This window comes from Sparus aurata, chromosome 5, assembly GCF_900880675.1.
Source record: "Sparus aurata chromosome 5, fSpaAur1.1, whole genome shotgun sequence".
Taxonomy (NCBI): domain Eukaryota; kingdom Metazoa; phylum Chordata; class Actinopteri; order Spariformes; family Sparidae; genus Sparus; species Sparus aurata.
In genome coordinates, this window is record NC_044191.1 from 31,946,901 (window position 1) to 31,974,629 (window position 27,729).

The 27,729-nt window shown below is 47.4% G+C and overlaps 2 protein-coding genes across 2 annotated transcripts; both read left to right on the forward strand.

Annotated features, from left to right (window-relative positions):
- Positions 1–477: 477 nt before the first annotated feature.
- Positions 478–18,592, forward strand: LOC115582181 (thyroid adenoma-associated protein homolog). Its single transcript, XM_030417985.1, has 31 exons — positions 478–839; positions 928–1,114; positions 1,198–1,284; positions 1,368–1,395; positions 1,473–1,621; positions 1,697–1,819; positions 2,672–2,792; positions 2,923–3,062; positions 3,155–3,239; positions 3,316–3,452; positions 4,335–4,532; positions 4,624–5,353; positions 5,449–5,601; positions 5,713–5,822; positions 5,903–6,063; positions 6,146–6,288; positions 6,604–6,768; positions 6,859–7,010; positions 7,099–7,236; positions 7,330–7,434; positions 7,525–7,725; positions 7,813–7,963; positions 8,040–8,292; positions 8,640–8,876; positions 8,952–9,156; positions 10,205–10,393; positions 11,644–11,891; positions 11,972–12,124; positions 12,208–12,483; positions 13,960–14,162; positions 14,258–18,592. The coding sequence occupies exons 1-31, from the start codon at positions 718–720 to the stop codon at positions 14,506–14,508; spliced, it is 5,601 nt and encodes a 1,866-aa protein (XP_030273845.1). The 5' UTR covers positions 478–717; the 3' UTR covers positions 14,509–18,592.
- A 178-nt stretch (positions 18,593–18,770) lies between these two features.
- Positions 18,771–27,372, forward strand: pik3ip1 (phosphoinositide-3-kinase interacting protein 1). Its single transcript, XM_030417992.1, has 6 exons — positions 18,771–19,079; positions 19,198–19,326; positions 19,688–19,804; positions 21,697–21,885; positions 21,987–22,065; positions 25,276–27,372. Exons 1-6 carry the CDS (start codon positions 18,914–18,916, stop codon positions 25,490–25,492), a joined length of 897 nt encoding a protein of 298 aa, XP_030273852.1. The 5' UTR covers positions 18,771–18,913; the 3' UTR covers positions 25,493–27,372.
- Positions 27,373–27,729: the final 357 nt, after the last annotated feature.

A 27,729-nucleotide genomic window follows, 5' to 3' on the forward strand; every position in this document is an offset into this window, starting at 1 on the left:
TTTTGGTTATGATTGTGTTTAGTTAGCCTTGGTTCATGTTGATGCACCCAACATCCACCTTTCACCCCTGACTCTACACCTCATAGTTTCTTTCTGTCGAGTTATCTTAAATAAATGATTTGTTTATTTGAGCGGTTACTGTGTGGACCTTGCTTCTTTGCTGTAAAATTAAAAAAATTATATGAAATTGATATAGCACGTAGCTCAGGATGTCGTCTAGTAACCAGAAGGTCTCTGGTTCGAATCCCAGGTTCTCTCGGCTGCATGTCGAAGTGCCCTTGAGCAAGATACTGAACCCCAAATTGGTTCTGATGAGCAAGTCTGCACATTGCATGGCAGCGTCTGAATGTGTGAATGTGTGAATGTGACAAGCACTTTGAGTCCATTTACCATTTAGAGAAGTGGCAGGGTCCGCCACATAAAAGAAAAACAGTGTAAAATTGTCGTTTGTTGATCGGTTTATTCACTCATGAAAACAAAGACATTGTTTGTGCAGGCATGATTATAATTTCCTCCCTAAAACTGCACAATGCTCGTTTACTTTGACAGCAGAACAGACCCCTGACCGGCCTGCAGGCGGCGCTGTGTCGCTGTGGTTGCTCCGTGACAGCTGCTCTCACGACAGTAGAGTTAGAGAAGTCACGTGACCAGTGAAGCAGCGTGCTGCCGGTGTCTGTGTGACAGCATCAGGAGCGACAGAGAGCAGATCTGATCAACATGCAGTCGTTTGAGGAGCTGATGACGCGTCTGCAGGAGTGTCTGACCTCCGAGGACCGAACAGCTGGAAACATCAGCCCGACTCTCAGGCTCTTCACTGAGAAGCTGCGTGAAGCCTCCAGGTTTGTGTCTGTGAACCTCTGCATTGCCTGACAGCATCACATTCATCCCGTGTTATTCCAGCTGAATAATCCCGCCCCGCATGAACAGGAGCAGTGTGAAGAGGTGTAAGGAGCGCTGCCTGGAGGAGGCCGTGCAGCTGCTGAGACACACACCTGAGCCTCAGCTGCAGGTGCTGCAGGAAACACACCTGCTGCTGCTGCTGCTGGTCCGGCTGCTCATCTCCCTGCAGCTGCAGATGGTCCACATCTCCACAGCCTGTCGCAAAGTGGACCAGGTCAGTCCCACAGCACGTCTGCTCGCTCTACACGGCGTAGAACTACAATTAAATCTCACCGCGACGTCATATTTGCTCGACAGATGTTGCAGCATTTGGCAAAGGTGGACCGGCAGCTGGTGCTCAGAGAAACCCATCAGTGTGTGCAGTCTGTCGTCCACAGTGAGCAGGTAACAGAGCTCAACCCTCACATGTGTTCACCTGACGTCTGCGTGAAGTCACCGCTGATAACTTTGATCCGTCTTCTTTTCAGATCTTGTCCCTGGAGGACCTGCAGAGAGGTTGGTATCAGAGGAAGATGGTGTTTTATTCCAGTGTGCCTCATTTCTCATGCAAACTTTTCATGTCACTCTTTCAGCCTGTATGTTCCTGGAGGACAGCGCCGCTGGTCGTGAGGCGTACAGACAGTCACACCCGTCCCTGCTGAGGAAAGTGTCCGAGCTCTTCCCTCACGTTTTGCGGCAGGAATCCCTCAGAGATGGGCCGCTGTGTTACATCGCTGTCAAGGTGCGTGAGGAGCGAGTGTGCTGCAGGAGTCGCTCCAGCCGCTGCTCACTGACCTGAGGACTGTCGTCTCTGCAGGTGTGTTTGCAGATGTTCCAGCTGTTGCACAGCGAAGTGGCCCCTCTGGTGTGGGACGAGGAGCACAGGAGCCCGACGGTGCAGAAGATCCTGCAGGCTCTCATGGACATCATACTGGGACAGGTTTGTGATTATACTTTGTTACCGAAGCATCTGTACTTTGCTTGAGCATTTATGTATTCTTTTGCTTCCTACATTCGAACACAGATATCTAAACTTCCTACAGGCTCGTTACTTTAGTTTCCTGCATCTGAGAGGGATTATTTGTTTGTGTTGCGTCACTGCACGCCGCCTTCCCAACATCACAGAACTGATTTCAACCATTTCATCAGCGCAGAGGTAGCAAGATGGGAAGAAAAAAGGGAAGAAGACGTGTTAGTGTGCCTGTATTTTCTTATTTTTTACACTCTGTCGTTGTCCTGGGAACACACTTCCACAATCAAACATCTTTCTGGTGCGTTGAGTACATTTCAGACCCTCATTTGTTACGTTGACGTGAGTAAAGAAGTTGAATCCGTAATTCTGCTTTTACCTTTTTTTTTACTCAAGTATCTGCAGAATCAAGCCCTTGACTGATAGAAGACCAACACCTCTCCAGTTTGATCTACTCTTAATAATGTAGGACTCACTCATGTGATGTTTTCATTGGTAAATTTGCTGGTGACACACAGATTATTGGCTCGATTGCTGATGATGAAACAAGGTGTCCTGGATGAGTTTGTGAGCTGGTGTGAGGCCAGTTCTCTCCAGATAAACGCTAATGAAACTAGAGAGCGAGGAAGAGGACACACAATCGATTATTACCATTCACTGCTTCATTAGTTGGTTGGTTCATTGGTCTGTCGTTAAAAAGAACAAACTCGGTAAGATTAGGAAAATGTCTTGCAAGATCGTGGGTTCACAACACCTGAGTGGCAGGAAACAGACGGATGATAAAGCGTTTTAACTAAACAGTCGGTGTGTCCTGTGTCGCAGTGCTGCAACAGGGACACTCGTCTTCTGGCCGGCACTGCTGTGGCCATGCTGGTCAACACGGCACCGGATAGCGGAGCTGGAGAAGCTGCTGCCTGGAGTCTGCTGCAGGTCTCTAACTCAGGTACGCAACCGATCATCAACGCTGTCGGACAAACAGCTGGAGCATCCGTAAATCTTTCTCATGTTGTACCATAAATATACGTGCTACAGATTCTACTGCTGAGTGTGAATTCCTGGAGATTTTCTTTCAGAGCCGTGGCTGCTGACTGTCGGTGCTCTCCGGGTTCAGTGCTGCCCCGTCTGCAGGGACGGAGTGGACCGGCTGGCTGTGAGCAGAGGCCTCCTGACCTGCTGTCGACCTCACATCCTGCTCAGTTCACACGCGGATGAAGTAAATCTAGCCAAACTTTCAGAAACAAGCTTTACTTTTAGTTGATCCTGCTTTTCATGACCAAATCCATCTTTTCCCTTTTCTTTCATCAGACGTGTTTACTCCTGAAGGGTCTGTTTCCTCTGGTCTGTGCTTTGTGTGAGGAGAAGCTGGATTGTCTCTACTTTGCCTTTGAAGGTGAGTTACGTCCAGTTTGTTTATTCACATGCATCAATTGTCATATCACTTGTTGTAATGTGACATGTGGTTGCAGTATTGACACTGTGGCTGAAGAGAGTTAAAGAATGTCTGGCTGATATCTGGAAGATGACGGGCGCTCGCCTTCTGCCTGATGACAGCAGCCTGCAGCGAGAGCTCTTTCACATAATCTGGACCAACGCAGAGAGCCCGGTGAGTTTGATTAACACCGTTATGTTATTGCAATTAAAAAAAAATAAATATATGCATACATATTTACAATGAAGTTAAAGGGGATTATTTGACTTTTTTGTTTGCAGTGTTGAGAACAATAACTCATGACCTCACTGACTTCCTGTCAGCTTCTCAAATAGTTTAAAGACCAGTGGCGTGCACAGACTTTATGAAGGGCAGGGGCGAAAAGAAGGGCACTTTAGCGCATGTTTTGGCTCCTAAGAGGGCACTTTAGCATGTGTTTTGGCTCCCAAGAGGGCACTTTAGCATGTGTTTTGGCTCCCAAGAGGGCACTTTAGCGCACGTTATGGCTCCCAAGAGGGCACTTTAGCGCGCGTTTTGGCTCCCAAGAGAGCACTTTAGCGTGCGTTTTGGCTCCCAAGAGAGCACTTTAGCGCGCGTTTTGGCATGTGTATTAGCTCCCAAGAGGGCACTTTAGTGTACGTTTTGGCTCCCGAGAGAGCACTTTAGCGCGCGTTTTGGCTCCCAAGAGGGCACTTTAGCACGTGTTTTGGCTCCCAAGAGAGCAGTTTATCATGTTTTAACCAGCCAAGGGGGCAGTTTAGTGTGTTTTTCCAACCAAGAGGGCACTTTAGCACGCGTTTTGGCTCCCAAGAGGGCACTTTAGCGCGTGTTTTTGCTCCCAAGAGAGCAGTTTATCATGTTTTAACCAGCCAAGGGGGCAGTTTAGTGTGTTTTGCCAAACAAGAGGGCACTTTGGCACGCTTTTTTAGCTCCCAAGAGGGCACTTTAGCACACAATTTGGTTCCCAGGAGGGCACTTTAGCGCGCGTTTTTCAACAATTGGGCACATCACTGTTAAAGACGCATTGCTGAGATGTGTCCTTCTGTGTTTTGTCAGGTGGAAGGTGTGTCGGAGATTGTGCGCAGTGCCTTCAGTCTGCTGCTCGACCTCTATAAGATGGACTGCGAGCAGTTCCGTGACACCGAGAAGCCTCTTTATTCTGCTCTGCTCCAGCGAATAATCAAAGTGCCGTGGGAAACCAAAGTCAAATATCAGCGCCTTTGCACCGTGCTGCCGTACGTGGGCACCGACATGGTGAGGATTAGAGTAATCACAGTGTTTATCATGTTCTAATGTTGTTGGAGAGGTCGTGTTGACTCTGATGCATGTTTGGTTAATCGATCAGGTGCTGGATCAGTATGCCGAAATGCCAAATCACCTCCTGAAGTGCTTGTCGGCCAATCACCTGTCCCCGTGTGGGTCGGAGATCTACAAGAGTCTGATCCAGCAGCAGAGGCGAGAGCTGTGTGATGGCTCACAAAAGTCTGCTCCTCATGACGAGCTGGATCTGGCCAATCAGTGGGCGAGGCGTTGGCGGGCAGTCCTATACGACGCGCTGACGTCCGATGTGACTCTCCTGCAGACCAACAGCTCAACACTGTTATTACCCTGCACGTTTCAGGTCTTCCCCGCTGCTGTTCATCCTCTGCTGGCCGGTCTGGACCCATTCGCCCCCGGCCACCTCCACGCCTGGGCCTGCATCATGAGCTCCTACCGGGCCGTGACCGGAGGCTCTCCCTGGGCTCTGCGGGGCAGCTCCACCCTCAACACCCTGCAGCTAGCTCTGGGATCTGCAGATGACAAAGTGCGTCTTGCTGCTCTGAACGTCCTCTGCTGCAGCCCGAAGACAAAAGACACTCCAACGGCAGAGGAGATGTCAATAATGAGGACGTTTATTCCTCAGAACCTCAACTGTGAGTCCTCGCCTTTTCGCCAACATCTTCAGGCCGGAGTAAAGAGGTTTCTGGTTCGTATCAGAGACGGCTGCTTGGCGCATGTCAGGGGACGGAAGAGCAAAAAGAAAGGAGATGCCAACGACGCAGAGAAGGCACAAGATATAATGAAGCAGGGAATAGGTGAGATTACCTGAAATAAATTGCCTTTTTTTGCAGTCTTTCCCTTCCTTTGTCTATTTTCCATTCTTAAAAACCTCATTCTGTACATCCTGCAGGGTTTGTGGAATGGTTGGGTCAACTCCCGTACGGCTATCTGGCACCAGGACACAGTTATCAGAGGAAGAAGACCGTGCTGCTGTTGCTGTGTGCTGTGCTGGAAACCTGCACGGACACTTGGAGCCCGGACAAGAAGAAAGGACAACCTCCAGGTCAGTCTGGAAAAACTATGATCGGAAAATGCACGCCAAAAAAAAAACCTTTTCTTGTTTTTTATTATTTGGTTTGGAATTGAAACGAGCCTCATGAAATAATGTTTGCAGCGAATATGGCGTCTCTTATTAACTGTGCCAGACAAAGAGGACTGTGGGACTTCACCTGCAGGACCAAACAGCTGGTCCTCATCAGCTGTTTGGAGGATTCTACAAACGAGGTAGAGCCGCACTGACTTTCCTCGTATGTCTTTTACACAAGTTTTCGGGAATGCATGAAGAATTTTATTTGATATTCCAGATTCGGGAGCTCTCAGCCGGGTTATTGTTGAGATATTTCCCGGCCAGTTTCCCAGATGATATCGCCGCCGTGCTGCTCACGCGAACCGAGCAGCTTCTGTGCAGCCCTCGAGTGCAGGAGGCTCAGATGGGAGCACTGATGATGAAGGTCCTCCTTCAGAAGTAAGCCTTTCCTCCTACATACTCTCGTTCAGAAGTATAGATGCAAAGGACGAGCAGTAATCAGTTATTGTTCCACCCTTAGATCACAGGAGCTGCCTAATGACGGCAGCGGAAGTGACCCCAAGGCCTCCAGCCTGGTCAGATACCTGGTGACGGAGCTGGAGGAACACTATCTGACAGCCAAGGGTGACATGATGCTCGCTGCCAGGACCAAACCTATACATGGTGAGACTTCAGCTCTCAGCTCTCAACTTGTTAAGTGTTGAGATCTCCTTAAAACCAACCTGCCTTGTGTCACAAACACGGCTGGAGATGTCACAAGTTCTTTTTAGAAATCACACGCTTTTGTCGCTACAAGCACATATTGAAATGTCACCACATACCTGGCTGGAAATGATCCTGAAGTCTCTCTTAAAAGTACCCAGTGGCTTCAGACTTACAAATGTTGAAACATATACAGATGTGAACTTCTGGTCACGATGTCGCTGATCCCTGGAATTCCTTTGCGTTCTTTAAAATCCGTCGTGACTCATCTTCCAGGAGTTCTGAGTGCACTTCAGAGGTGTCTGCTCGAGGCCCCCGGCAGCGTCCACGACACACTCGACCGCAGTCTGAGCGACGAGGTGCTCGGCCTGCTGGAGAAGATCTCTCTGCTGCTGCTGGGCGTTCTGTACGGAGACCTGGATGCTTGTGCCACTGAAAAAGGTAAACGGAGCAATCTGCAGAAAGAACGTTGAATTGTGGATGAAGTCAACAACATTTCAGGATTATTTATGTAAATCTCTTCCGTCGTAGATGTCCCCCCTTCTTTCTGTGATATGGGAAACGCCATCAGCTCGCTGATAGCCGAGGCGTCTGGAGGAGGCCAAGGGGAGGAGGAGGAGGAGTGTGTCCTGCTGTCTGAAGAGCACAGCCTCGTCCTCACCTGCTGCTGGGTCTCCCTCAAGGTAGAACAGAGCCGGACGCACCGTTAAAACTGTTAAAAATGTTGTGTATTATTTCCTAATATCCTTTTCTTTCACGTTGTCTTAATAGGAAATCGGGATCTTTTTAGGTTGTCTGGTGGAGAAAATTCTCATTGAATCCAAGCCCACTGAGTGCCTTCTGACAAAAGAGGATTTAATAAGAGCATCAAAAGTGTTCAAGAACATTCTTCTCAAGTGCCGTCAGTGGGTACGTTTTTTTAATAAATGCAGTTTGAGGCGTTAAGTCTGAATCTCCTCCACTCTCTTGCTCTTCACTGAGGAACGCATCTCTCTCCACCAGGGGGCAGTCGAAGGATGCTGCAGCGGCTTCACCAAGTTCTGCGCGTCTCTGCTGAGCAGCGGGGATGCAGAGCTTCAGGACATCCCGGCCGACATGCTGAAACAAGTGAGGGATGACACACTTTCCTTTCATGCATTAAAGGAGACTCTGGATTGGTGGCTGACAGGTATATTCCCTCTCCTGTGTCCGTCTCAGGGGCTACAGGTGGTGCAGTCGCCTCGCTCCACATCTGTGACCCGGCGGGCTGCAGGGTTGCCTATGCTCATCCTGTGTGTCCTGTCAGCAGGAGAGGGAAGTAAAGCAAAACTCCTGTTGGCTCACAGTATCCAAACGTTACTGGAGACGGCTAAAACCCCTCTGCCCGAGAGATGGGACCAAACGCTGGACCTGCCTCAGGTTTGTAGACAAGGCAACAAGAAGGAGTGCGTGTGTGATAGTGTGTGTGACAGATGTGACCGTGTGATCGCCTTCTTTCCATTCCAGGTGTGTGCGGTTCACACTCTGCAGGCCCTGGTGCGTGGCTCCGGTCTGGGAGTGGCTGTGCTGCAGTTTGCTCCAGCTGTAGCCATGTTGTCTCTCACCCTGCTCAGCTCTCCCTGCTGGGCCATGAGGAACGCCGCGCTGCAGCTCTACAGTAAGACGCCGGCACATTCAGGTTCATCTCTTAACTGCCGCACCAGACACCACAGGGATTCAAATTGTGTTTCCAGGTTCTCTGTGCTCGCGGATGCTCGGCCAGCGGCCCAGCAGCGAGGAGTGTGGCCCGGCCCAGCACGGCATGTCCCCGCTCGCCTTCTTCTTCCATTACCCCGCCCTGCAGCCGTTCCTTCTGGGCGAGCTGAGAGGGGCAGCGCAGGACCTCCAGGGTCCATCTGATGAGGCCAAGCTCCACCTGCAGCCCTCGCTGTACCCGGTCCTCACTCTGCTAGCACAACTCCAGCCCGGCGTCCAAGACTCAACTGAGTAAATACTGAATTAACTGTGGTTTTCATCCTGATATGTAGGTTTTTATTACAAGCTAATGTCAGGTGAAGATTCCTCCGCTCAAGGAGTAGTTTGACAGTTTCGGAAAAATATATGTTTGCTTTTTTTTTGGGCCAAGAGTCGGATAAAAAGACAAGCTTAAGTTAACTGATGAGAGTAATGTTTGTCTCTTCTTTTTTAGGATTTAAATAAGCGTATTTCCTAAAATGTTGCACTATTCCTTTAATAAATGATGTAATGTTTATACAAAGCAGTGGTGAAGGCCTCTGAGGACACTGAACGTTATTTGAGAAAGTGAATGTCCTCTCTGGTTTTTCCTCGGCCAGAACTTTGTCCGACTTCCTGCCTCCTCTGCTGCAGCTGTCTGCCAGCCCGATCTACGGCGTGAGAGCGATGGCCTCCAAGGCTTTGGTTGCCATGACTCCCCCCTCAGAGTACGAGAGCATCCTCGTCAAACTGACGGCTCAGCTGCCCAATCCGGAGGAGCGCCGCTGCCACAACCGGCTGCACGGACAGCTGCTGCAGATCAGAGCCGTTCTAGAGAGAGCGCTCTGCACGGTCAGGTGAGACTTTAAAGAGCTGTTTGGTTTTTCATCGGACGCTGTCGCGGCTTTTTACATCCCGCTTTTTGTTCCCAGCACCCCGTCAGCTGATCTGTGTGAGGTGCTGCGCAGGGTGGACGCCTCGCTGTGGCTGGTGACTCGGGCTCAGCGCTGCCCCCTGGTCAGGGCGGCGTACCTCAGAGTGGCAGACGCTTTGAGAAGATTCTGCTGCGAGTCCTACCTGTCCAAGCTCAGTGACACGCTCATGCTTGAGCTCCAGACGCCACAACAGGAGCTGCAGGTGCTCAACCGGCACACACTTACATGAAAAACCTAACCTAAACTTTTTGAAGGGCAGGGGCAAAAAGAAGGGCACTTTAGAGCCGGTTTTGGCTCCCAAGAGGGCACTTTAGAGTGTGTTTTGGCCGCAATCGGGCACTTTAGCACGCGTTTGGCTCCCAAGAGGGCACTTTAGCACAACATTTTTGGCTCCCAAGAGGGCACTTTAGCATGCGTTTTGGCTCCCAAGAGGGCACTTTAGCACGCGTTTTGGCTCCCAAGAGGGCACTTTAGCACACGTTTTGGCTCCCAAGAGGGCACTTTAGAGTGTGTTTTGGCTCCCAAGAGGGCACTTTAGCATGCGTTTTGGCTCCCAAGAGGGCACTTTAGCACACGTTTTGGCTCCCAAGAGGGCACTTTAGAGTGTGTTTTGGCTCCCCAAGAGGGCACTTTAGCATGCGTTTTGGCTCCCAAGAGGGCACTTTAGCATGCGATTTGGCTCCCAAGAGGGCACTTTAGAGTGTGTTTTGGCTCTCAAGAGGGCACTTTAGAGTGTGTTTTGGCTCCCAAGAGGGCACTTTAGAGTGTGTTTTGGCTCTCAGGAGGGCACTTTAGCACGCGTTTTGGCTCCCAAGAGGGCACTTTAGAGTGTGTTTTGGCTCTCAAGAGGGCACTTTAGAGTGTGTTTTGGCTCCCAAGAGGGCACTTTAGCACGCGTTTTGGCTCCCAAGAGGGCACTTTAGAGTGTGTTTTGGCTCTCAGGAGGGCACTTTAGCACGTGTTCTGGCTCCCAGGAGGGCACTTTAGCACGCGTTTTGGCTCCCAAGAGGGCACTTTAGAGTGTGTTTTGGCTCTCAGGAGGGCACTTTAGCACGTGTTTTGGCTCCCAAGAGGTCAGTTTATCATGTTTTAACCAGCCAAGGGGGCAGTTTAGTGTATTTTGGCTCCCAAGAGGCCACTTTAGCACGTGTTTTGGCTCCCAGGAGGGCACTTTAGCGTGCGTGCGAGCCTGCCCCCCTTGTGCACATCACTGGCACTGAAAGAGTTGTTGATCTCTGTATCCTCCACAGGTCGGGTTGTCATCCTTCCACCAGCAAGCCATCCACTTTCTGTGTGCGGACCCAACGTGGGCACGCCAAATCTGGGACTACTTCTCTGCAGCGAGCCCCGACCTGAGGCTGTCGCTGGTCACGTGGGTGGTGGAGGGGCGGTGTTTGCAACGGGGCAGCTTGACCACGGTCGTCCAGAGGGTGCTGAAGGTGAGACACGACCTGCTCTCCAGACTTCAGCGCGGAGAAAAGAAGCTCTCTCAAAAAAAAACCTGTCGAGCAGCTTGACGTATAACGACCTTCTTAGAGCACAATGGGAGGAAACAGAGGAAGCAGAACATAATGCTAACTACAGCTGAAATCTGACTGGAGATCTTTTTTCCCTCTCTGACATAAGAAAGGGTGTGTCTATAAACTATTATATTCTGGCATCGAGGAGACTTAAGCGCAGTCACGCTGAGGATGTCTGTCCTTTTATCACGCTCTGCTCATGTAGGTCATGTAGATAAACATGTCGTGTTACATTATCCAGAGCAGCCAGGTGTGCCTTCCTATGAACTTCCTGTCGGCCGTTAATTGACTCTCCTTTAAATGAGCTCGATAAGATACGACAGACGGTGTGAAGAGGTCGAGGCTACTGTTCATGTGGCCCGGTCGTTTATTTCACCGCCCTCCTGATTTTCCCAGGAGACTCCCATTCTTCAGTCCTCTCTCTCGGTTTCCCTTCCTGGTCTCAATTCACATATTTTTACCAAATTATTGGCGATTTTTACACTTTTTCGTCATCAGACTTAGTGTCTGGCGCTGTGCAATGTGTAGTCCGCTGTACTGAGAGAGAGACGCACTTATAAAAGGAGAGGAGAAAGAATATTAGAGGCTCCGGAGAGAAGATTTCACATTTCTTCCGTAAAGCTTTAAAGGTTGATTTTTGTCTGTCAGTTACAAGGATCGGGTCGTGTCGCGTCAAATCTCATCGAGAGGCTGACAAACACACGGCAGTGGTGTTTTCAGACTCTAAGGCGAGGAGGCAAAAACCTAAATGAAGCTGACACATTAATGTTGCATCTGTCTTAATTTATCTTCATTCTTTAAATCTCACCAGAGGCGGGAAACACAGTTCTTGAATCTCCCCACTTTGGTTTCACAATTCTCCCTATTTTTTAGGTCTCAAGGTTGGCAAGTATGAATACACTGTGCACTGCAAGTCTTAAGTAATAAGGTGTTTGAATAACTTGAAGAGCTGAACTAATGGAAGCCACTTAAATGGTCACATCACTCCTCGCATCAGTGTGTGATTAAAGCAAACCAAAATAATTTTATTCCTCATGTATCAGATGTTTAATATGCAGCGACGTTCATTTAGAGAACATGAAGCCTGATGACAGCTAATCTATGAAAAACCATGTTGGCATTTAAAAGCACATTCAGTGAAGGTTTGTACACATGCTCTGTGTCTCCAGTCGAACCTGAAGGAGGCGTTGTTGAGCTGCAGTGTGGAGTACCGCAGGACGTACCTCGCAGCCCTGGCAGCAGTGATGGGCACTGACGGAGATTCTGCTCCCTTACCCCAACATCTGGAGGAGCCGGTTCTGCCCGAGTGTCTGGATTTGTTGCTCGGGGACCTGGAGGACGAGCGGGGCGGCCCAGAGTTTCTGTCGCAGGCTCTGCATGTGGCTAGTCTGCTGCTCTCCCAGTGGCCCGACTCCAGGTCTGACACGTTTTATTGTTTGGCATGTACACACTGGAACACTCCCTGCCTGCAGCTCTGACTGTCTTTGTGTTAATCAGTCCAAAGATATCTGTGGTCCAGCGGTGGTGTAGTGTCCTGGAGCGCCAGCGGTCCCCGGACGCTCCCGAGGTGCTGAGGATGGCGTGTGCTGAAGCTCTGTGCGTGGCTGGAGTCACATTAATGACAGAACGACACACTGCCGTCATGAGCAGGTATGAAGGGAAGCCAAATGAATAGAAAACAATCTAATGAGCTGAAATTATTTAGTAATTATTGTTGACTCTTTCACTTTTAGGTTGATCAACACAGGCCTGCACTTGCTTCAGGACCAGAGCCAGCAGGTGAGGACGAGAGCGGCTTGTTTCACCTCCACGCTCCACCACGCGAGAGGAGGAGGAGGAGGAGCGAGCCAGAGGAGCGTCTACCTCATGCAGGTCAACCAGGCCCTGCCGCTCCTGCTGGACCTGCTGCTGGAGGAGTGCTGGGACGGTCCGGGCACACTGGAGGTGCTGCTGGGTAACCTGCCGCAGCCTGACCTCAGATCTGTGCTGAAGGAGGCCTCAGAGACGGGGTACGTTAGCTCTCTGAATCAATGAGTGGTTTCAGACAAATCATTTTACAAATAGAGTAAACAGTAACTTTCACTGGGCTCTTCTCTGTCCTCTGTGGAGAAAGTCACCAGACTCCCTTGAAAAAACACTCAATTTTGAGACTTGCCGCGATGGAAGAAACTGTATAAACTTTGTGAAACGCTGTCTACAAGGCATTCTTACCTATTTGGGTCTTCCTGATATTTAGGCAAATATTCGGGCTCCCAAGAGGGCACTTTAGAGTGTGTTTTGGCTCTCAAGAGGGCACTTTAGCACGCGTTTTGGCTCCCAAGAGGGCACTTTAGCACACGTTTTGGCTCCCAAGAGGGCACTTTAGAGTGTGTTTTGGCTCCCAAGAGGGCACTTTAGCATGCGTTTTGGCTCCCAAGAGGGCACTTTAGCATGCGTTTTGGCTCCCAAGAGGACACTTTAGAGTGTGTTTTGGCTCCCAAGAGGGCACTTTAGCATGTATTTTGGCTCCCAAGAGGGCACTTTAGCACGCGTTTTGGCTCCCAAGAGGGCAGTTTATCATGTTTTAACCAGCCAAGGGGGCAGTTTAGTGTGTTTTGGCTCCCAAGAGGGCACTTTAGCACGCGTTTTGGCTCCCAAGAGGGCAGTTTATCATGTTTTAACCAGCCAAGGGGGCAGTTTAGTGTGTTTTGGCTCCCAAGAGGGCACTTTAGCATGCGTTTTGGTTCCCAAGAGGACACTTTAGCATGCGTTTTGGCTCCCAAGAGGGCACTTTAGCACGCGTTTTGGCTCCCAAGAGGGCAGTTTATCATGTTTTAACCAGCCAAGGGGGCAGTTTAGTGTGTTTTGGCTCCCAAGAGGGCACTTTAGCACGCGTTTTGGCTCCCAAGAGGGCAGTTTATCATGTTTTAACCAGCCAAGGGGGCAGTTTAGTGTGTTTTGGCTCTCAAGAGGGCACTTTAGCACACGATTTGGCTCCCAAGAGGGCAGTTTACAGGGTTCGTACGGGTGCTTGAAATCATTGAAAGTGCTTGAATTTCAATGTTGTGTTTTCAAGGTCTGAAAAGTGCTTGGATTTTAGTTTAAGTGCTTGAAAGTGCTTGACATTATAACTCTGATCCCAATTTTGTGAGAGACACAGACTTGATAATTAATATCTGAAGTTTTTGCTATTATGAAATATAATTTTAGATATTTACAGCATAATACAATTTACATAATTGTGATAAAAAGTGAAGAAAACTCCTTTAGATATGTATTTTACCCCAGCAATAAGGTGCTGGAAAATTTTTAAAATGACCCTTAAAAGTGCTTGAATTTGACCTTGAAAAACGTGTACAAACCCTGATTATTATACATGAAGATGTTTCAGGCGTCGGGAGTGTCGGCTTGAAGCTGCCTACTTGTGTTTGAGTCACGCGGGAGTTTTGGTCAAACACCAGTGTGAGCAGCTCCTCCGTGTTGTGTAATTGTTTGTCTTGTTTCAGGTGTTCCAGCCTGTACGAGCAGGATGAGGCCAATGTGTTTGCAGAGCCCTCTGTGATGTCTGCACATGTGCTGCCGTACCTGCTGCAGATGGCGGAGAAATCCTCTGAATCCGCCGCCTTGGCTCGGCGCCTGAGCGTGTGGGCTGAGGAGAGCGCTGCGCAGGTGCAGGACGGCCTCGCAGTCTGTAAAGAGCTCCAGTCAGGTACCACATGAACCTGTCGGCCCGAGTGTTTGAATGTGTTTCATGAATTCATATGTGAGGTCTGAATTGTGTCACATTATTTCTTCTGTCTCCAGCTGAGGCGTTGACCCCGGCCTGGCTGGCTCTCCTCACGGACCCCCGTCTCCACAGCACCCTGTGCGGCCTGTTCACCCGGGCGACCTTTCTCCTCCGGCTGGTGCAAACGTCCGATGATGTGCGACACCTTTCATGTGATCTCTCACTCCTGCGCATGACTTTACAGGAAGGTTACAGGCTTCTCAGTCAGAGCGGTGTCCACTTTCCCCGCGCTCTAACAGCTGCTGGGACTGGAGAGCTGCCAGCGTGACGGAGCCGAGGGTTTTTCCTCTGTTGGCCGATCAGACGCGGGATGAAATTACCGCTGGATATTCGAGGAATGCTTATGCCGTCTAAATGTGCAGCGATAGTCTTGAATGAGTGATGCGTCTGCTGATGCTGCAGTACACCAGGACCTGGCAGGAGGACTTAGTTATGTAAGAGCTCAGAGCTTCGGTCTGTTGGATCCATCGTCATATAACCTGTGTGGAGAAGAGAGCAGCTGGGCTTCAGTGAAGCTAAACAGCTTTTTTTTTCATGAACTCTAGGGGCCAGTTTTTACTAAAAAAATCATTTTAAATATTTTGTAATTTAATACTTTTTGATGTTTATACATTCCTAGAATAAAACTTTATTATCATCAGAGACCACAGGGTCGTCTTTATGACCGCCGTCTTGCGAAGCTGCAGTTTGTTTGTCATGTCTCGGCCGCCGCAGTCGCCGTGCGCAGACCGATGCAGTGATGTAATGCAGCGGCGTCAGGTGAAAGTGGCTGCTTGGTGCTCAGCGGGGGAATATCGTGCATGCTTTAATGCTCCATTAGAGCCCTTCTGCCTGGATAAGTGTCCATTTTCCAACCACATGAGGGCTGAAGATGATTGACTGGGTCTGATAGAGAGCCATCAGTTGACCACACACACACACACACACACTCTAGCAGTCTTACATCATCGCTCAGCCCACTGCTTTTGTTTGGGATGGGCGGCTTTCAGTGGCAGACAAACACTCACATAAAACGACTGTGTGCGTGCTGTGGTTGGTCTTTAATACAACTTGTTTTTCAACGAGGCGATGCAATTGTCAGAATGCAAACATGTAACGTATTAACAAAGAATAGTCAAAGTTTTTAACTGTATTTTTTTACTGTTTCACACACATATATCCATCAGCCAAGCCTTGCATTGTGCCTGTGAGCATCTGGATTATGCAATGAGCTCATATTACTGATTCATACGAGAAGCTTACGCAGTGATTCCCTACGACCACGCCAAAATGAACACCTGGCGTTCAGAGCTCTGTGAGATTAACGCGCGCCTCAGAGGAAGCTGCAGGTGGTTCTCGTCGCGTTCTTGACGCATTCTGAGGCAGAACATGACGCACACAGCGGGGTTATGCTAGATAGTGGAAGTGGAGGAGGGCTGCGGCATCCATGTTTTTTTAAAAACAAAACCTTGAACGATCTTATCCAAGTATTCTAGCCAAGGTTGAATCATATTGAAAATAGAACACATGCATTTAAGTTTCAGAGAGTCACGTGTAACTGTAAGCAAAGACACTTTGAAAAAAAACCAAACAGGGTCTTGAACTTTGCTCTACTTCAAGACAGAGGAGGGAGGAAAAATGTGGCAGGATTGTGACAGCTTGTCTCCGCGCCTGAAAGCGGAGGCAGGACCTGTTCACCTGAAAATTCACGATTCAGTCGGATAATTAATCTACTGGCTCCCACGCAGTAGAGAGAAGGGAGAGATTTCTGGAGCTTCACATCAAAACAGCTCTGCAAGCCTCGTTATCAGCTGAAGTAGGTCGGGGAAACAAGTAGATAATGACTGAAGCTTCATTTTTTTTGCAAGTGCAATTTAAAAAAAAAACAAGGTTGGTTTTCTCCTGAAGGCAGGTCGTGTATGAACCTGGAAAATAACCATCTGCTTTAATAAAAGCTTTTGTTGTTGTTGCTCAGAGTGCAGAGCCGCTCAGAGAGCCGGCGTCCTGCTAATGAAATGTTTAACTATGGCAACAGGGAACAAGGCCAAGTAGGTCCAACCACTTTACTGTGTGTGTGTGCATGTGTGCAGCACTTGGGAGCACGGCTGTGTTTTTCCACTGCAGCAGCCAGTGGATGTTTATTGGATGTGTGAAAGAATGAGTCGTGCATTTAAAGAGCTGATTGCGCCGATTGAAATAAAGGAAACTACCGAGGTTGTCGTTCGGCTTTTGTTTCACAGTTACCGCCGCTCACTTTCATTTTCCAAATGATTTTTACGAAGCTTGAAATCCCCCATGAAGCCCACGGCCGCTGCATCTCTCTCCATACTGTCGCTGCTCGCTTCACTTGTTAATGATCAGCCTGTAATGATGCAGCAGAAAAAGCAGGTTTCTTGCTTTTTCGTCTGTTTTGGTGCACTGACAAGAATTTCAGTGTTTTGGAGGAGATAAAAAGAGTCCTCAGCTGTGTCACAGATTTAAAGAATGAGTCCCCTCCCCCTCAAAATGAAAACCGTCAGTATCTCTTCACTTCTGTGCTGATGGAAAGTCAGGTGACGTTTTGTAGTGCACAGAAGATTCCTGGAGCTTCACAGCGAAACTGCAGGTTGATGGGGAAATCAACAACACAATAAAACACAAAATGGCTCCATACATCTTAATCAAAGTCTCCAGAGAGCACTAAACATGTTAGTTAGACCCTTTTTAAAGTGCAACCACTCTCCCCTGAAGCCCGACTGCGTGGCGAGGTTGTTATCACATCAGTTTGGGATCTCTGGGCTTGTGGAGACTTGGATCGTGCCAGACGAGCTGTACGGAGCCATTTTATGCTTTTAACAAACAAACGCACCCCCAGATTCTTGTGTTGTTCAGGAGAGCGCTGCAACAAATGTTCTGTGGACTTTCCATCACCAGGAGGCCGAGGACACGATGACTTGAGTTTTCATTTTTGGGAACTTCCACTGAGTGAAATTCACCCATACAAATAGTACTTGAGTAAAATGATCTGATATTAAACATACTGAAGAATCAAAAGTCTGATCCCATATTCTGCATTTCACTGATTATCAGAATCTGTTTTCTGATGATAAATTAAATCCAAATGTGCTCTGAGGCAGCATGCAAACTAACTTGTAACATAAGTCATCAAATAAATGTAGTAAAAGTCCAATATTTACCTCAAAAGTAGCAGAGTGGAAGTATAAAGTTGCAGCAAATGGAAATACTCCACCAGGTATACAGGTAGAACTGTATGGTAGAGTACAGTAGATGAGTAAATATACTTTTCAATCAGTGGTTTTTGGTAACGATGGTTTTATCATGATGACAAAACACAGTTACTGAGTCATAATTATGATGTTTTAGGTCAAAATAATGTCAAAATCTCAATTTACAGTCTCAGATTAATACAATTTTATATATACACACATATATATTTACAACCAAACTGTATTCAACAATCTGCACAAACAACAGCAGTGTTACAAATTCCATTTTCTTCTTTAAACACCCACTCACTTAATTTTAGTTGAATTAAAACATGAAACATAAACAGATACAGATGATAAAACGATCGTAAAGCGAACAGGGAAAAAATTATGATTACAGAAAAGAAACAATTATAATGATAAAGAATAGATTCATAAATCTAAGCTGATCTGATGTACTGACTGTTCCTTTAGTTTACACGGTCCAGGACGTGCTAGAAATAAATTATTGTATGAAATATCTTTTACAAGTTCACTTATTGTCTCAGTATGAGTTCTGTAGGTTGGTACAAAAAAAACAAAACCCCCCAAAATTGAAGCTTTGTCATGATAAACATCAAAAATCAAAATGTTGACTTCTCATCTCATAATTTAAACTCATTATGTCAATTATTTGAATATTTCTTCTGCCTGTTTGTGGTGAAAATGGGCCCTCCAGAAGTTTTTTCCCGGGCCCAGTCCCAAAAAAACTCAGTTCACCCTGGCCATTGTCACGCAGTGCATGCTGGGAGCTGCCTCCTGAATGAGCAGAGAGTGCTGGACAGATGCTGCGTGTTGACTCTAGTAATTGCCTGAAAAACGGGGGCGAGCATCTGTTTGAAAAGTGGCTTAGTGAGCTCTGGGTGACTCAGGCGCTGGCTGACGGTGACACGGGGCGTCTCTGTGCTGAGATAGAGGTAAAAACCGTCTGCGGATGTCCTTCACCGGCCTCCGTAGAGTCCAGAGGGGGGAAAGATAACGGGCCTCATGGGGAGGTAGAGGAAGTCTGGGAAGGGATGAGAGCCAGATAAGGAAGGATTACAAAGTGGAAAGTATGGAGTCAGTGTGCTTTAAGACTGAAAACAAAAAGCAGAGCAGCTGGTTAAAGGCCCGAAAATGTAAAAAAAACGCTAAAAAGCTAAAAGAAAAGTTAGATTTTTGTCGACAGTGGCTGCGTGCTTGTGATGGTTGTGCAGCAGCTTCCTGTTGTTCAGCTGCAGCTCTCGTGTGTCTGTGTGTGGAAACCTGGTGAGGCTTTAGGACCTTGAGGTTTCTACTGCAAAGGGCAGCAGCTCCTCCTCCTCCTCCTCCTCCTCCTCCTCCTCCTGGTGAAGGCTGTTTACCAAGAAAGCTGAGCTGCTCTGACAAAAACAAGGGCTGGGACTCCAGAGCAGAAGCAGCAGTGTGTCTGAAGCACAATTCAGCACAGGCTCTTCATCTGTCGCGTACATGATCTGTTTCGATTTGTGTCTTCATTCCCCAAAGAGAGGAGCTCATCCAGCCATGCTGTCTGTGAATTCAGGCCGCCAGCTCTGCAAGATGTTTTTCTCCCTGCAAGTTGTTTTCCTCAGTGTGGTGATAGTGGAGAGCAGTGCATCGAATGGAAGTCAGAACGGTAACATGACCCCTTCTTACGTGTTAATTCTGCTTTTATTGCCTGGTTTCATTTTGAAATATCATGCATATCAGAATATATTTTTATTCCACCTCACATGTGATGTTGTTGTTCTCAGACTGCATGAGGTCCAGTGGCGTGGACTACAGAGGGGAGCAACAGAGCTCCTCCTCGGGTCTGACCTGTCTGAACTGGACCAACACCACCAGAGACTATGATGTGACCGAGCATCCTGACTCACACACAGGTAAACTCCTCACACAGAGAGAGGGGGGGGGGGTGTTTGTAACACAGATCCTGTCGAATAAAAAAGACGATTCTGCGATTTTTCTGCTGCTGATGTCGAAAACAGATTCCACACATCAAAACAGAAACTCCAGCTGGAAGTTTCTGGTCTTTTAAGCGCTTAAACTGCTGCTTGTTTCCCTTCCTTTGTGCTCATGTGCGGCCTGTTCATTGTAGTGTGATGAGGTGCTTTTAATGATTAATGAATCCAGTGGTTAACCCACACAGCAGCAAGACAGACAGGCAGGCAGACAGGCAGACAGAGGCCTGTGTTCACATGCATCAGTAACAGACGTGTGCTGTTCTCGTCGTTCCTCCTGTAGGTGCTGGAGATCACAATTACTGCCGAAACCCAGACTCCTCCGAGAGGCCTTGGTGCTACATTGCTGGCCCGGATGGGACGGTCCAGAGACAATTCTGCGCCATTGACACGTGCAAAGGTTGGCAAACACTGTACACACACTGTATGGGGATATACTTGCAGAAAAACAGGCAAAAATAAAATATATATATATTGTAAATGTATTGCAAAGCCGCTCTGAAACGGCTGCTCTCCTCTCGCAGCGCTCTGCGAGAATATTCAGACTCTTCATGCTGCCAGGAATTACTCTCTCTTCCCTGCTCATTATTTGTATTTATTTTTTTTAAAGTGGGCTGTGTAAGGGGGAAAATAATGAGTTGAATGTTTGTAGCTGTGAAAAAATGTTCCAATTAGTCGACACAACAGCGAGTGTGTGAAGCTTGATGAGGGCGGAAGCAGCCGGATCTTTAAACTTTAAATGGGTCAGAGAAGCTTTCTCTCTCTCTGTGTCTCTTTTATTTTTAGAAATAAAAACAAGTCATTGTTCAGCGGTGGATTAGTGAACACACACATGAGTTGTGCGGTGTGCAGTGGGTCAGTTGGTCTCCTCCACTTTGGCCTTTGTTTCCTTCTTCACTGTGAAGCCAAACCCAAGTAACACAATAACAAAGCCCTGCAGTCACACGCTGAAAAAGTTCATTTTCCACGAAGTGTCGGCCACGCCCCGACCTCCGCTCATTGGCGGAAAAGTCACGCTCTTACCTTGGAGACGGCGTCTAATTGGCTGCTTGGATTCATGACTTCACGCTCTTTAACTCCAGCAGAGTTCAGAAACAACAATCTGTGCAGAGGAGCCGGAAACGGAGTTAAAGAGCCCGATGTTCACATCTGCAGCCTGAAAACCTGTTTCCTGTGACAGAGCCGAGCGCGCAGAGCCTGTTTATGTGCGACGCGTTTGGAAAAAAACAACCTGCGGCGGCCGATCCTCCACTGATTTATGTTGCAACGAGCTGGCGAGAGTGTGTCAGAGCTGCAGAGGAGGGTGTCAGAAAACCACACGGCCCCTTTGAAGCACCTCTAGTCGAGTCAAATCAAGGTTAAGAGTGATTAAACATCGCGGTGACAAGCATCTCCACACACTGTTCGATAAATCAACATTAATAAAACAGTAAAAGACAGTAAAGATAAAAAATGAATCAGGTAAACCGCTCGGCACACAGTACCGCATAAATCAGGAGCCAAAAAATGTTCGGTGTCAGAGAACCTGGTGACTTTTAGAGAGTAAAGTACACTTCAATAGCGCTTTTATATTAATAATTTTAATTCTACTTAATTCTACAGAAACAATGCAGATTATCCGACTCTGTCACACAAACCTGCGTGAATCTCTGGCATAAACTAAAATAATAACATCCTCTCTTGACGGTGATGGACGGTGTTGCGACCCTCAGTGATCGACAGAAAAAACAGGACAGATTTCACAAAATTAATTAAAAACTTTCGGCAAGAAATGGAAAATTCCTCTCTTCCGTATTCTCCATTTCTCCGTACGCAGACGACACGCCGCACTCGGCCAGAAGCAGATCATGATAAAACTTCAAAAGATGGGAAGAGATGTGAGAGAAATCCAGGAGAACTGTGACCCGCGGAGGAAAACAGGAGACGGCAATGAAAAAAAAATCAGGAGAATCTGGAAGCTTGAATGCAAAATTGTCATTTGATAACAGGAGAGATGGATGTGGTTGTCACAGCAGATGTAACTGAATACCGTGAGATCAATATATGTTGTTTCAAAAAAAAAAAAAGGAAATCTTCTGGGAAAACATGACATATAAAACCTTTGCGGCTCCGTTCAGTGTCTGATAAATAAATGTAGATCATCGTATTCACCTGAGAATCCAAACATTAAGCAGCTCGGTGGTTTAAAACACAGCCCACAGTGTTCTCATGCAATCTTAGATATTAAAGGGGGGGATGTGTCTTTGACGTTGAATGTTGTTTAACACTGGTTTTGTTTCATTGCGTCTCCAGAACAAGGGTCTGCTGCGCCAGCAGAGGCCGAACCCGTCGACCCGACAGGAACCACTCCCTCCACAAAGAGCTTTCAGCCGGCCAAGTCCGGGCCCGCTCAGGGAGAGGTCGCCGCCGTGCAGCCGGTGATGGGAGTCAGCCAGCGAGTGCGAACAGGACCAAAACAGAAGAAGGACCTTGGCACACTTGGTATGTTGTGTGAATCTTAGTTAGATGTTTCTGTGTGACTTTCGTAACGTTTTGATGTATTTAGGGTCGTTTTTTTATTTATGTCTCTTTACGTTTGCCAGGCTACGTGATCGGCATCCTCATGATGGCGATCATAATCATCCTTGGTGTAGGCATCACGTTTGGCTACTTCTACAAGAGGTGAGTATCTACATAACAGGAGGATTATTAAAGGGAAACACCGCCAATTTCTCACAAACACAAGTGTGTGTACAGGTGTTGGGAAAGTTCTGCTGCACATGTGAAATAAAAAGCAGTATAAAGGCTTCTGTGGCTCCGAAAAAGAAGCTGCATGTAATCTGATATTTTCTCCAGTGATGTCACTCAGTGGCTAAGATGCATTGTGGGTAATGGAGGCACAAGGTTTTGGAAAGTGGTCTGCTAATTTCGCACCGCACTTCTAAAACACTGTTGGACTCATTATGGACAGTTTTAAAACAAATGATCAAAAACACTTTTTATTTTTTTTACATTTATTTTAGTCTTCTACATTACCCACAATGCAACTTAGCCAATGAGTGACATCACTGGAGGCAATTGTATCAGATTACATGCAGCTTCCTCTTCCTCTGGAGCCACAAAGCGTTTTATACAACTTTATTTACATGTGCAGAAGTCAGACTTGTAAACACACTTTAATGTGTGTAGAATTGGCGGAGTTACCCTTTAATGATTTGGTTCAGCATTCGAGTGAGAGACATGAGACTTAACACATCTAATCTGTTTACAGGATGCTATTATTACAGCATGTCCCTCTCTGTCGCTCTGGCACCGAGCCAGCTGCTGCAGAGGTTTGTCGTGTCTTCCTGTTTCCACCGGCGCACGCCGTGTTGTTTTTCTAGCTTAAAGACACGCAGGAGAAATGCCAGCGTGATGTGTTCGACACACGTGACCGCGGGCACGTTGGCAAGTCTCAGCTGTTGTTCACATTCCCCCGGCGATGCTCTCTGTTGTTCCACTCAGATGTAAACGAGACGTTTTATTGCTCCTCTGACGTCGGCCACGACAGAAGGCTGCGGGAAAGGGAAAGCTCGTGGTCTATTTTTAAGCGCTTGAACTTATTTTATATTCTTGAGAGAGGAGAGGAGGAGGAGAGGAGGAGGGGTTGGATTGAAAAGAGAAGCACATTTGCTACAGTTACGTAATATCCAAAAAGGCGTCCCCAATGTTGTGAAAGAGGGGATTCGGATTCCCTGCAGCACAAAATGCTCGCACGGATCTTTGTTTGGCTCGCAAATCTGATTAGCAGTGCCCCGGTTTTTGTTTTCTATTTTAAGGAGGTGATTATTAATAAGGAGGAGAAGCATATTATGTCAGAGGGTTAATACCTGCTCTGGCATCGGCTTCAGTAATGTGATAGCCGTGCGGCGAGCGTGGCCCGCTGGCTGCACACGACCACATGCCTCCTTCAATATACACCGACTCTCTTCACTCCAGACCTCTTCGGGGCCGGAGAGAGAGAGTGTAATGCACCCAGAGGTTCACACTGTACCCTCATTGGGAAACAGGCTGCCGACAAACCAGTCGGAGTCGGTTGAGCAGCGTCAAGGACACCGATCCCTCGAAGGCTTTCTCACCCCGCCAGCACTGCAAATGGCCATGTGAGCTTCTGCAGTGACGAGCAAGTGTTTTGACTGTACGCCCTCAAGAACGCCGAGAGGAAGAATAGATTTCACGAAATTTGGGGGAAATATTTGTCGTCTTTCTTGCTCTCCTATCTGTCCAAAAAATGTGTCGATATCCGGCCGGCAGCAGTTAGCCTACATTAGCTCAGCACAACGACACATGGGGAAACAGCTAGCCTGGGTTGCTTGCCAACTAACAGTGCTCCAGGAAGTTTCCAGCCCTGGCCAGGAAATAGTCTGGCCCATAATCCTGCATAACCCTGGGTTTTACACAGATTACACAAACTATGTACAACATGCTCATGAGCCAGTTCAGAGCTGATGGTAGGCAGAGTCTGTGTGCTGAACCAAACGAACATTAGTTCTGTAGTTAACATAAAATTGTGTCAGTCATGGAAGTTCATTCAACAACTATAATGGCGGTCAGTAGAGCGTACACCTCCGCCAAAGCCCAACAGTCCTTTTTTTTCCTTCTCACTCAGAGATACCAACCACCAAAATATGCAAGAATTGTTTTCTTAAAGATCAAAGAATCCATCTAAGGATTGTGGAAATCTGTTCAGTCGTTTTTGTGTAATCCTGCCGAGCAACATAACGTCCCTGGCAGAGGTAAAGCAGAGGAATGAACCGAACACCAAGCAGAGGCAGAATAAGAAAACAAAGCTAAGCTAGGCTAGGTGCTGGCTATATAAATATTAGCGTGGTATCAAAAGGAATTAATAGAGTTAAAAAGACCAAGATATGCTTGAAACTACAGTGAACCACACCCTGGTGCACAGAACCAGCGGCTGTTTAAAGGGTTTAACAGCAGAGTGTTGCAGTGTGCTGCACTGAAGGCAGGTAGGAAGTATATCGTCCTGTTTTGGCTCCAGGTCAGTAGAAAGCGGCCTCACGCGGCTCCTCACCGCTGTGATAAACTCCTCGCCAGCTCTGTTTCCTGTCACCATCTGTCCCTTGGGTTTGCTGCAGCAGGCTCCAACAGGATACGTTTTCTATATACAGTATGTTATCTAAAGCTCCTTATCATGCGTGTTTAGTTTGGGTGGTCCCAAATAAAAGAAGTCTATACTTAGTATCAGCTACAGTACTTAAAAAGGTCCAATGTGCAGGATTTCTGTCCGTTAGACTGCATTTGCTGGTGCGGAAGCGTGGGAGTGTCACTCCGTGGTCCGTGTGTGTGACGTGCTGTGAACCCCCGCTGATCAGTTTGTCGAAAGACGAAGCTGCTGTGTTTTTTCTGCTACTACCACGCTGCTCCTGCTCGTGTTTGTTTGTCCTCATCGCTGCGTTATAACAGTATAAAACCAGGATGAAGTCGTTCGCACTGATTAATTATTGGTTTTGAGGAGATGCTGTGGAAACAGGAAGCCGGTTGGTCACTCGTATATGTTAGCAGACTCTATTTCTAAACTAACGTTAGCGGCTGTTGATCTCAGAGAGTGCATACAGTCACATCCTTCGGACCGTCGTGGAAAATGCGACCCGAGTCCTTCACACAAAAGTTCCACAGTCCAGCAGCGTTCAACAACTTAAATAAAAACATTCACAGGCTCGTATAGGCAACTGAGAGACACGAGGAAGGTCTTGTTTTTCATGTAGCGTTACAATCCGCTCACATATGACCAATAAAAAAAAGGGATTAACACTGCTGCTTCATTATTTGCAGCTCCAGATTGGTACCAGATGTGTGTGTAACGAATTTCTTTGGTGTGTTTGTGTTTTTTAGGGGTCGGGACTTGAAGAAGCAGCACGAGCAGCGGGTGTACGAGCGCGAGATGCAGAGGATCACCCTCCCCCTGTCGGCCTTCTCCAACCCCACCTGCGAGCTGGTGGACGAGAACACCATCGTGATCACGGCCGACCCCGAAACCACGCCCGTCCAGGAGAGCGTGGAGGGCGCCGACCCGCTCATGGGCCAGCAGGCCGGTACCCCCGGAGCATGAGTCGGCCTGTAGTCCTCAAACGGGACTGTGACGCATTCTTACGGACCAAAACACTCCCATCATTGTCTCTCCTCTCTGCCTCCCTGAGTCACCTCTGTTTTAAAAGGAGTTGGGGAGCAGCGTGAGCTCCAAAGACTGAATTCTGTGACCTTTTGGTTTGTTTGGACACATCCGAGGCACAATCAAGATAAGCTGACACACAATGGACACAATCTAGAAAGCATTCAGAGGAAATCTGTTGATAATGAGGTCTTCAATATTCATATGCGACAGCCTGGAGAATCAATCATGGGCTGCCCCCCTTTAATAACAGTGTGAATTTCTAGTCGCATCAGTGTTGACGTGTGTGATGAAACCACTTCTCTTTAAAGAGAAGGTGTTTCGAACGGAGGGGTGTTTATAACTTTTTGTTTTTTTTTTAACTGTGTTTCAATGTGGTGAAGGTGAAATGATGAATATGTGACTGATATATATATTTTTTTTATCGACCCGCTGGCTGTGCCGAGGGAGACGCAGACGAGAACCATATAAAGACTCTGGAGACGAGTTGGTGACACAGATGTGAGTGTCCAAAATAAAACCCTTCCTCCTCCGAGACGGGGATGAGGGAACGTGAGCTAAAGCGAAAAAAAAAAAGGTCCACGAAATACAAGGGAAACTGCCTTAGCGTGATACTTCTGAATTTGAATGTATTTGTTTATCCTTTCCCGAGTGATTTTCTCCTCTTTGTGCTCATCTGACGGGGCCAGAGCGAATACAAAGTACGATACCGTTCGCTGGCAGAGACATTAGACTTGCCCTTTTTTCTTCCACAGGTTAAGGAGTGACAGGAAATAAACAGAGCGCTCTCAGGAAAGCGTGAGAGACGGTAGTTAGTCCTCAGGACAGAATAGCACTGCCACGACACAGAACCAGATGGCATCGGAAAAATAGAAACAGCCCGAAGGAGTCTGTCTTTTGCAGAGCAGGACGGCGAGTGTGTTGTTGACGTGCTGGCGCCTAGATTAGATTCAGACATTTGAGTTATGCGCTCGATGCTTCGGGGTAGAGACGGGATCAGAGTGGGATAGAGCCGGATTGAAGCAGAGCCTGACTGATGTTACCGGCCGATATTGGCCTTCCACAGACGGGTCAGCGCGGGCGAATCTGTCGGCCGATGATGTGGAAAACATAATTTTACTGAACATAAAGAAGATGAAGTTTACAGCTTCAGCCGTTTTTGGACAATGAAGATTTTTGTTATCCTGCCTCCGTTATATATAAATATCTTTGTCTGAAGTGTTTGATAACCACATTTGAGGCATCGTGGCAAAAAAAACAAAAAAAGAAAAGTGTTAATGTAAATATGTGTATAAAATGATATCGGCCGATATATCAGCATCGTCATCGGCCCCAGAACTCCGATATGGGTCAGGCTGTGGTGCAAAGTTTTGGTGTTCGTACAGAAAGAAAGCTCAAAAAACATGAATGCATGCTGGTTCCCTGCTGTATGTTTGTATCAGGAGCCATTTCTCTGCATCTTTACAAGTAGAACTACTGATCGAAGACGGCGTTTAGAGAAACGCCTGACGTTAGAAATCACCGTTTGTTACACGCGATGCACCCACTGTTACTTCCCAGTGTGTTTGGTGTCACTCCGTCACGATCTCGTTTTGGGATCGTTACTGGATCCACTTCACTGGTTTATCTGTGTTGGGTTGTTGTTTTTTTTGCTGCTCCATTATTTCACGCGTCCGTGTGCTGGTTTGTAATAATCATTTTCTTCACATAAGCAACGTGTTCAAAACATACTCCTGTTCAGCATTTGAATTTAGTACTTGTTTGTATGGATGCAGATTTTTAACTGCTGAGAATGAAATAAAAAAAAAACATCAAACACAGACGAGATGACGTCGTGTGATCTGTATAATAGAATTACACACTTCAAGGGGATTTTTCCTCCATGAGAAAAACAGAGCAGCAGATACAAGGTGTCTTATTTCTGAGGTTTGGTCACAGCTCACAACAGGAACTTTTTTGCAACGGCGCCCTCTGTTGGCAGATCGTAAACACATCACTTCAATCACTGGAATCCCCTTTAGAATATAAGGAGATGAGAGAAGATGAAAAACATCCAAACTGACAGAGTTTCTTAATGTTACTCAGCGCACACACTTTGATATTGGCAAGCTTTTCATTCCTTTCTAATCATTAATTAAATATGAGACAAGGACTTTGAAGCTGAAGAATTTAGGAGA

Excerpts from the sequence above, each read along its gene's own strand:
- LOC115582181 (XM_030417985.1), top strand. The coding sequence starts at position 718 with ATGCAGTCGTTTGAGGAGCTGATGACGCGTCTGCAGGAGTGTCTGACC. Across the intron at positions 5,823-5,902 it reads TGGAGGATTCTACAAACGAG|ATTCGGGAGCTCTCAGCCGG; the intron begins GTAGAGCCGCAC and ends TTGATATTCCAG. Across the intron at positions 8,293-8,639 it reads GGCGTCCAAGACTCAACTGA|AACTTTGTCCGACTTCCTGC; the intron begins GTAAATACTGAA and ends TTCCTCGGCCAG.
- pik3ip1 (XM_030417992.1), top strand. The coding sequence starts at position 18,914 with ATGATCTGTTTCGATTTGTGTCTTCATTCCCCAAAGAGAGGAGCTCAT. Across the intron at positions 19,327-19,687 it reads GCATCCTGACTCACACACAG|GTGCTGGAGATCACAATTAC; the intron begins GTAAACTCCTCA and ends TTCCTCCTGTAG. Across the intron at positions 19,805-21,696 it reads CGCCATTGACACGTGCAAAG|AACAAGGGTCTGCTGCGCCA; the intron begins GTTGGCAAACAC and ends TTGCGTCTCCAG.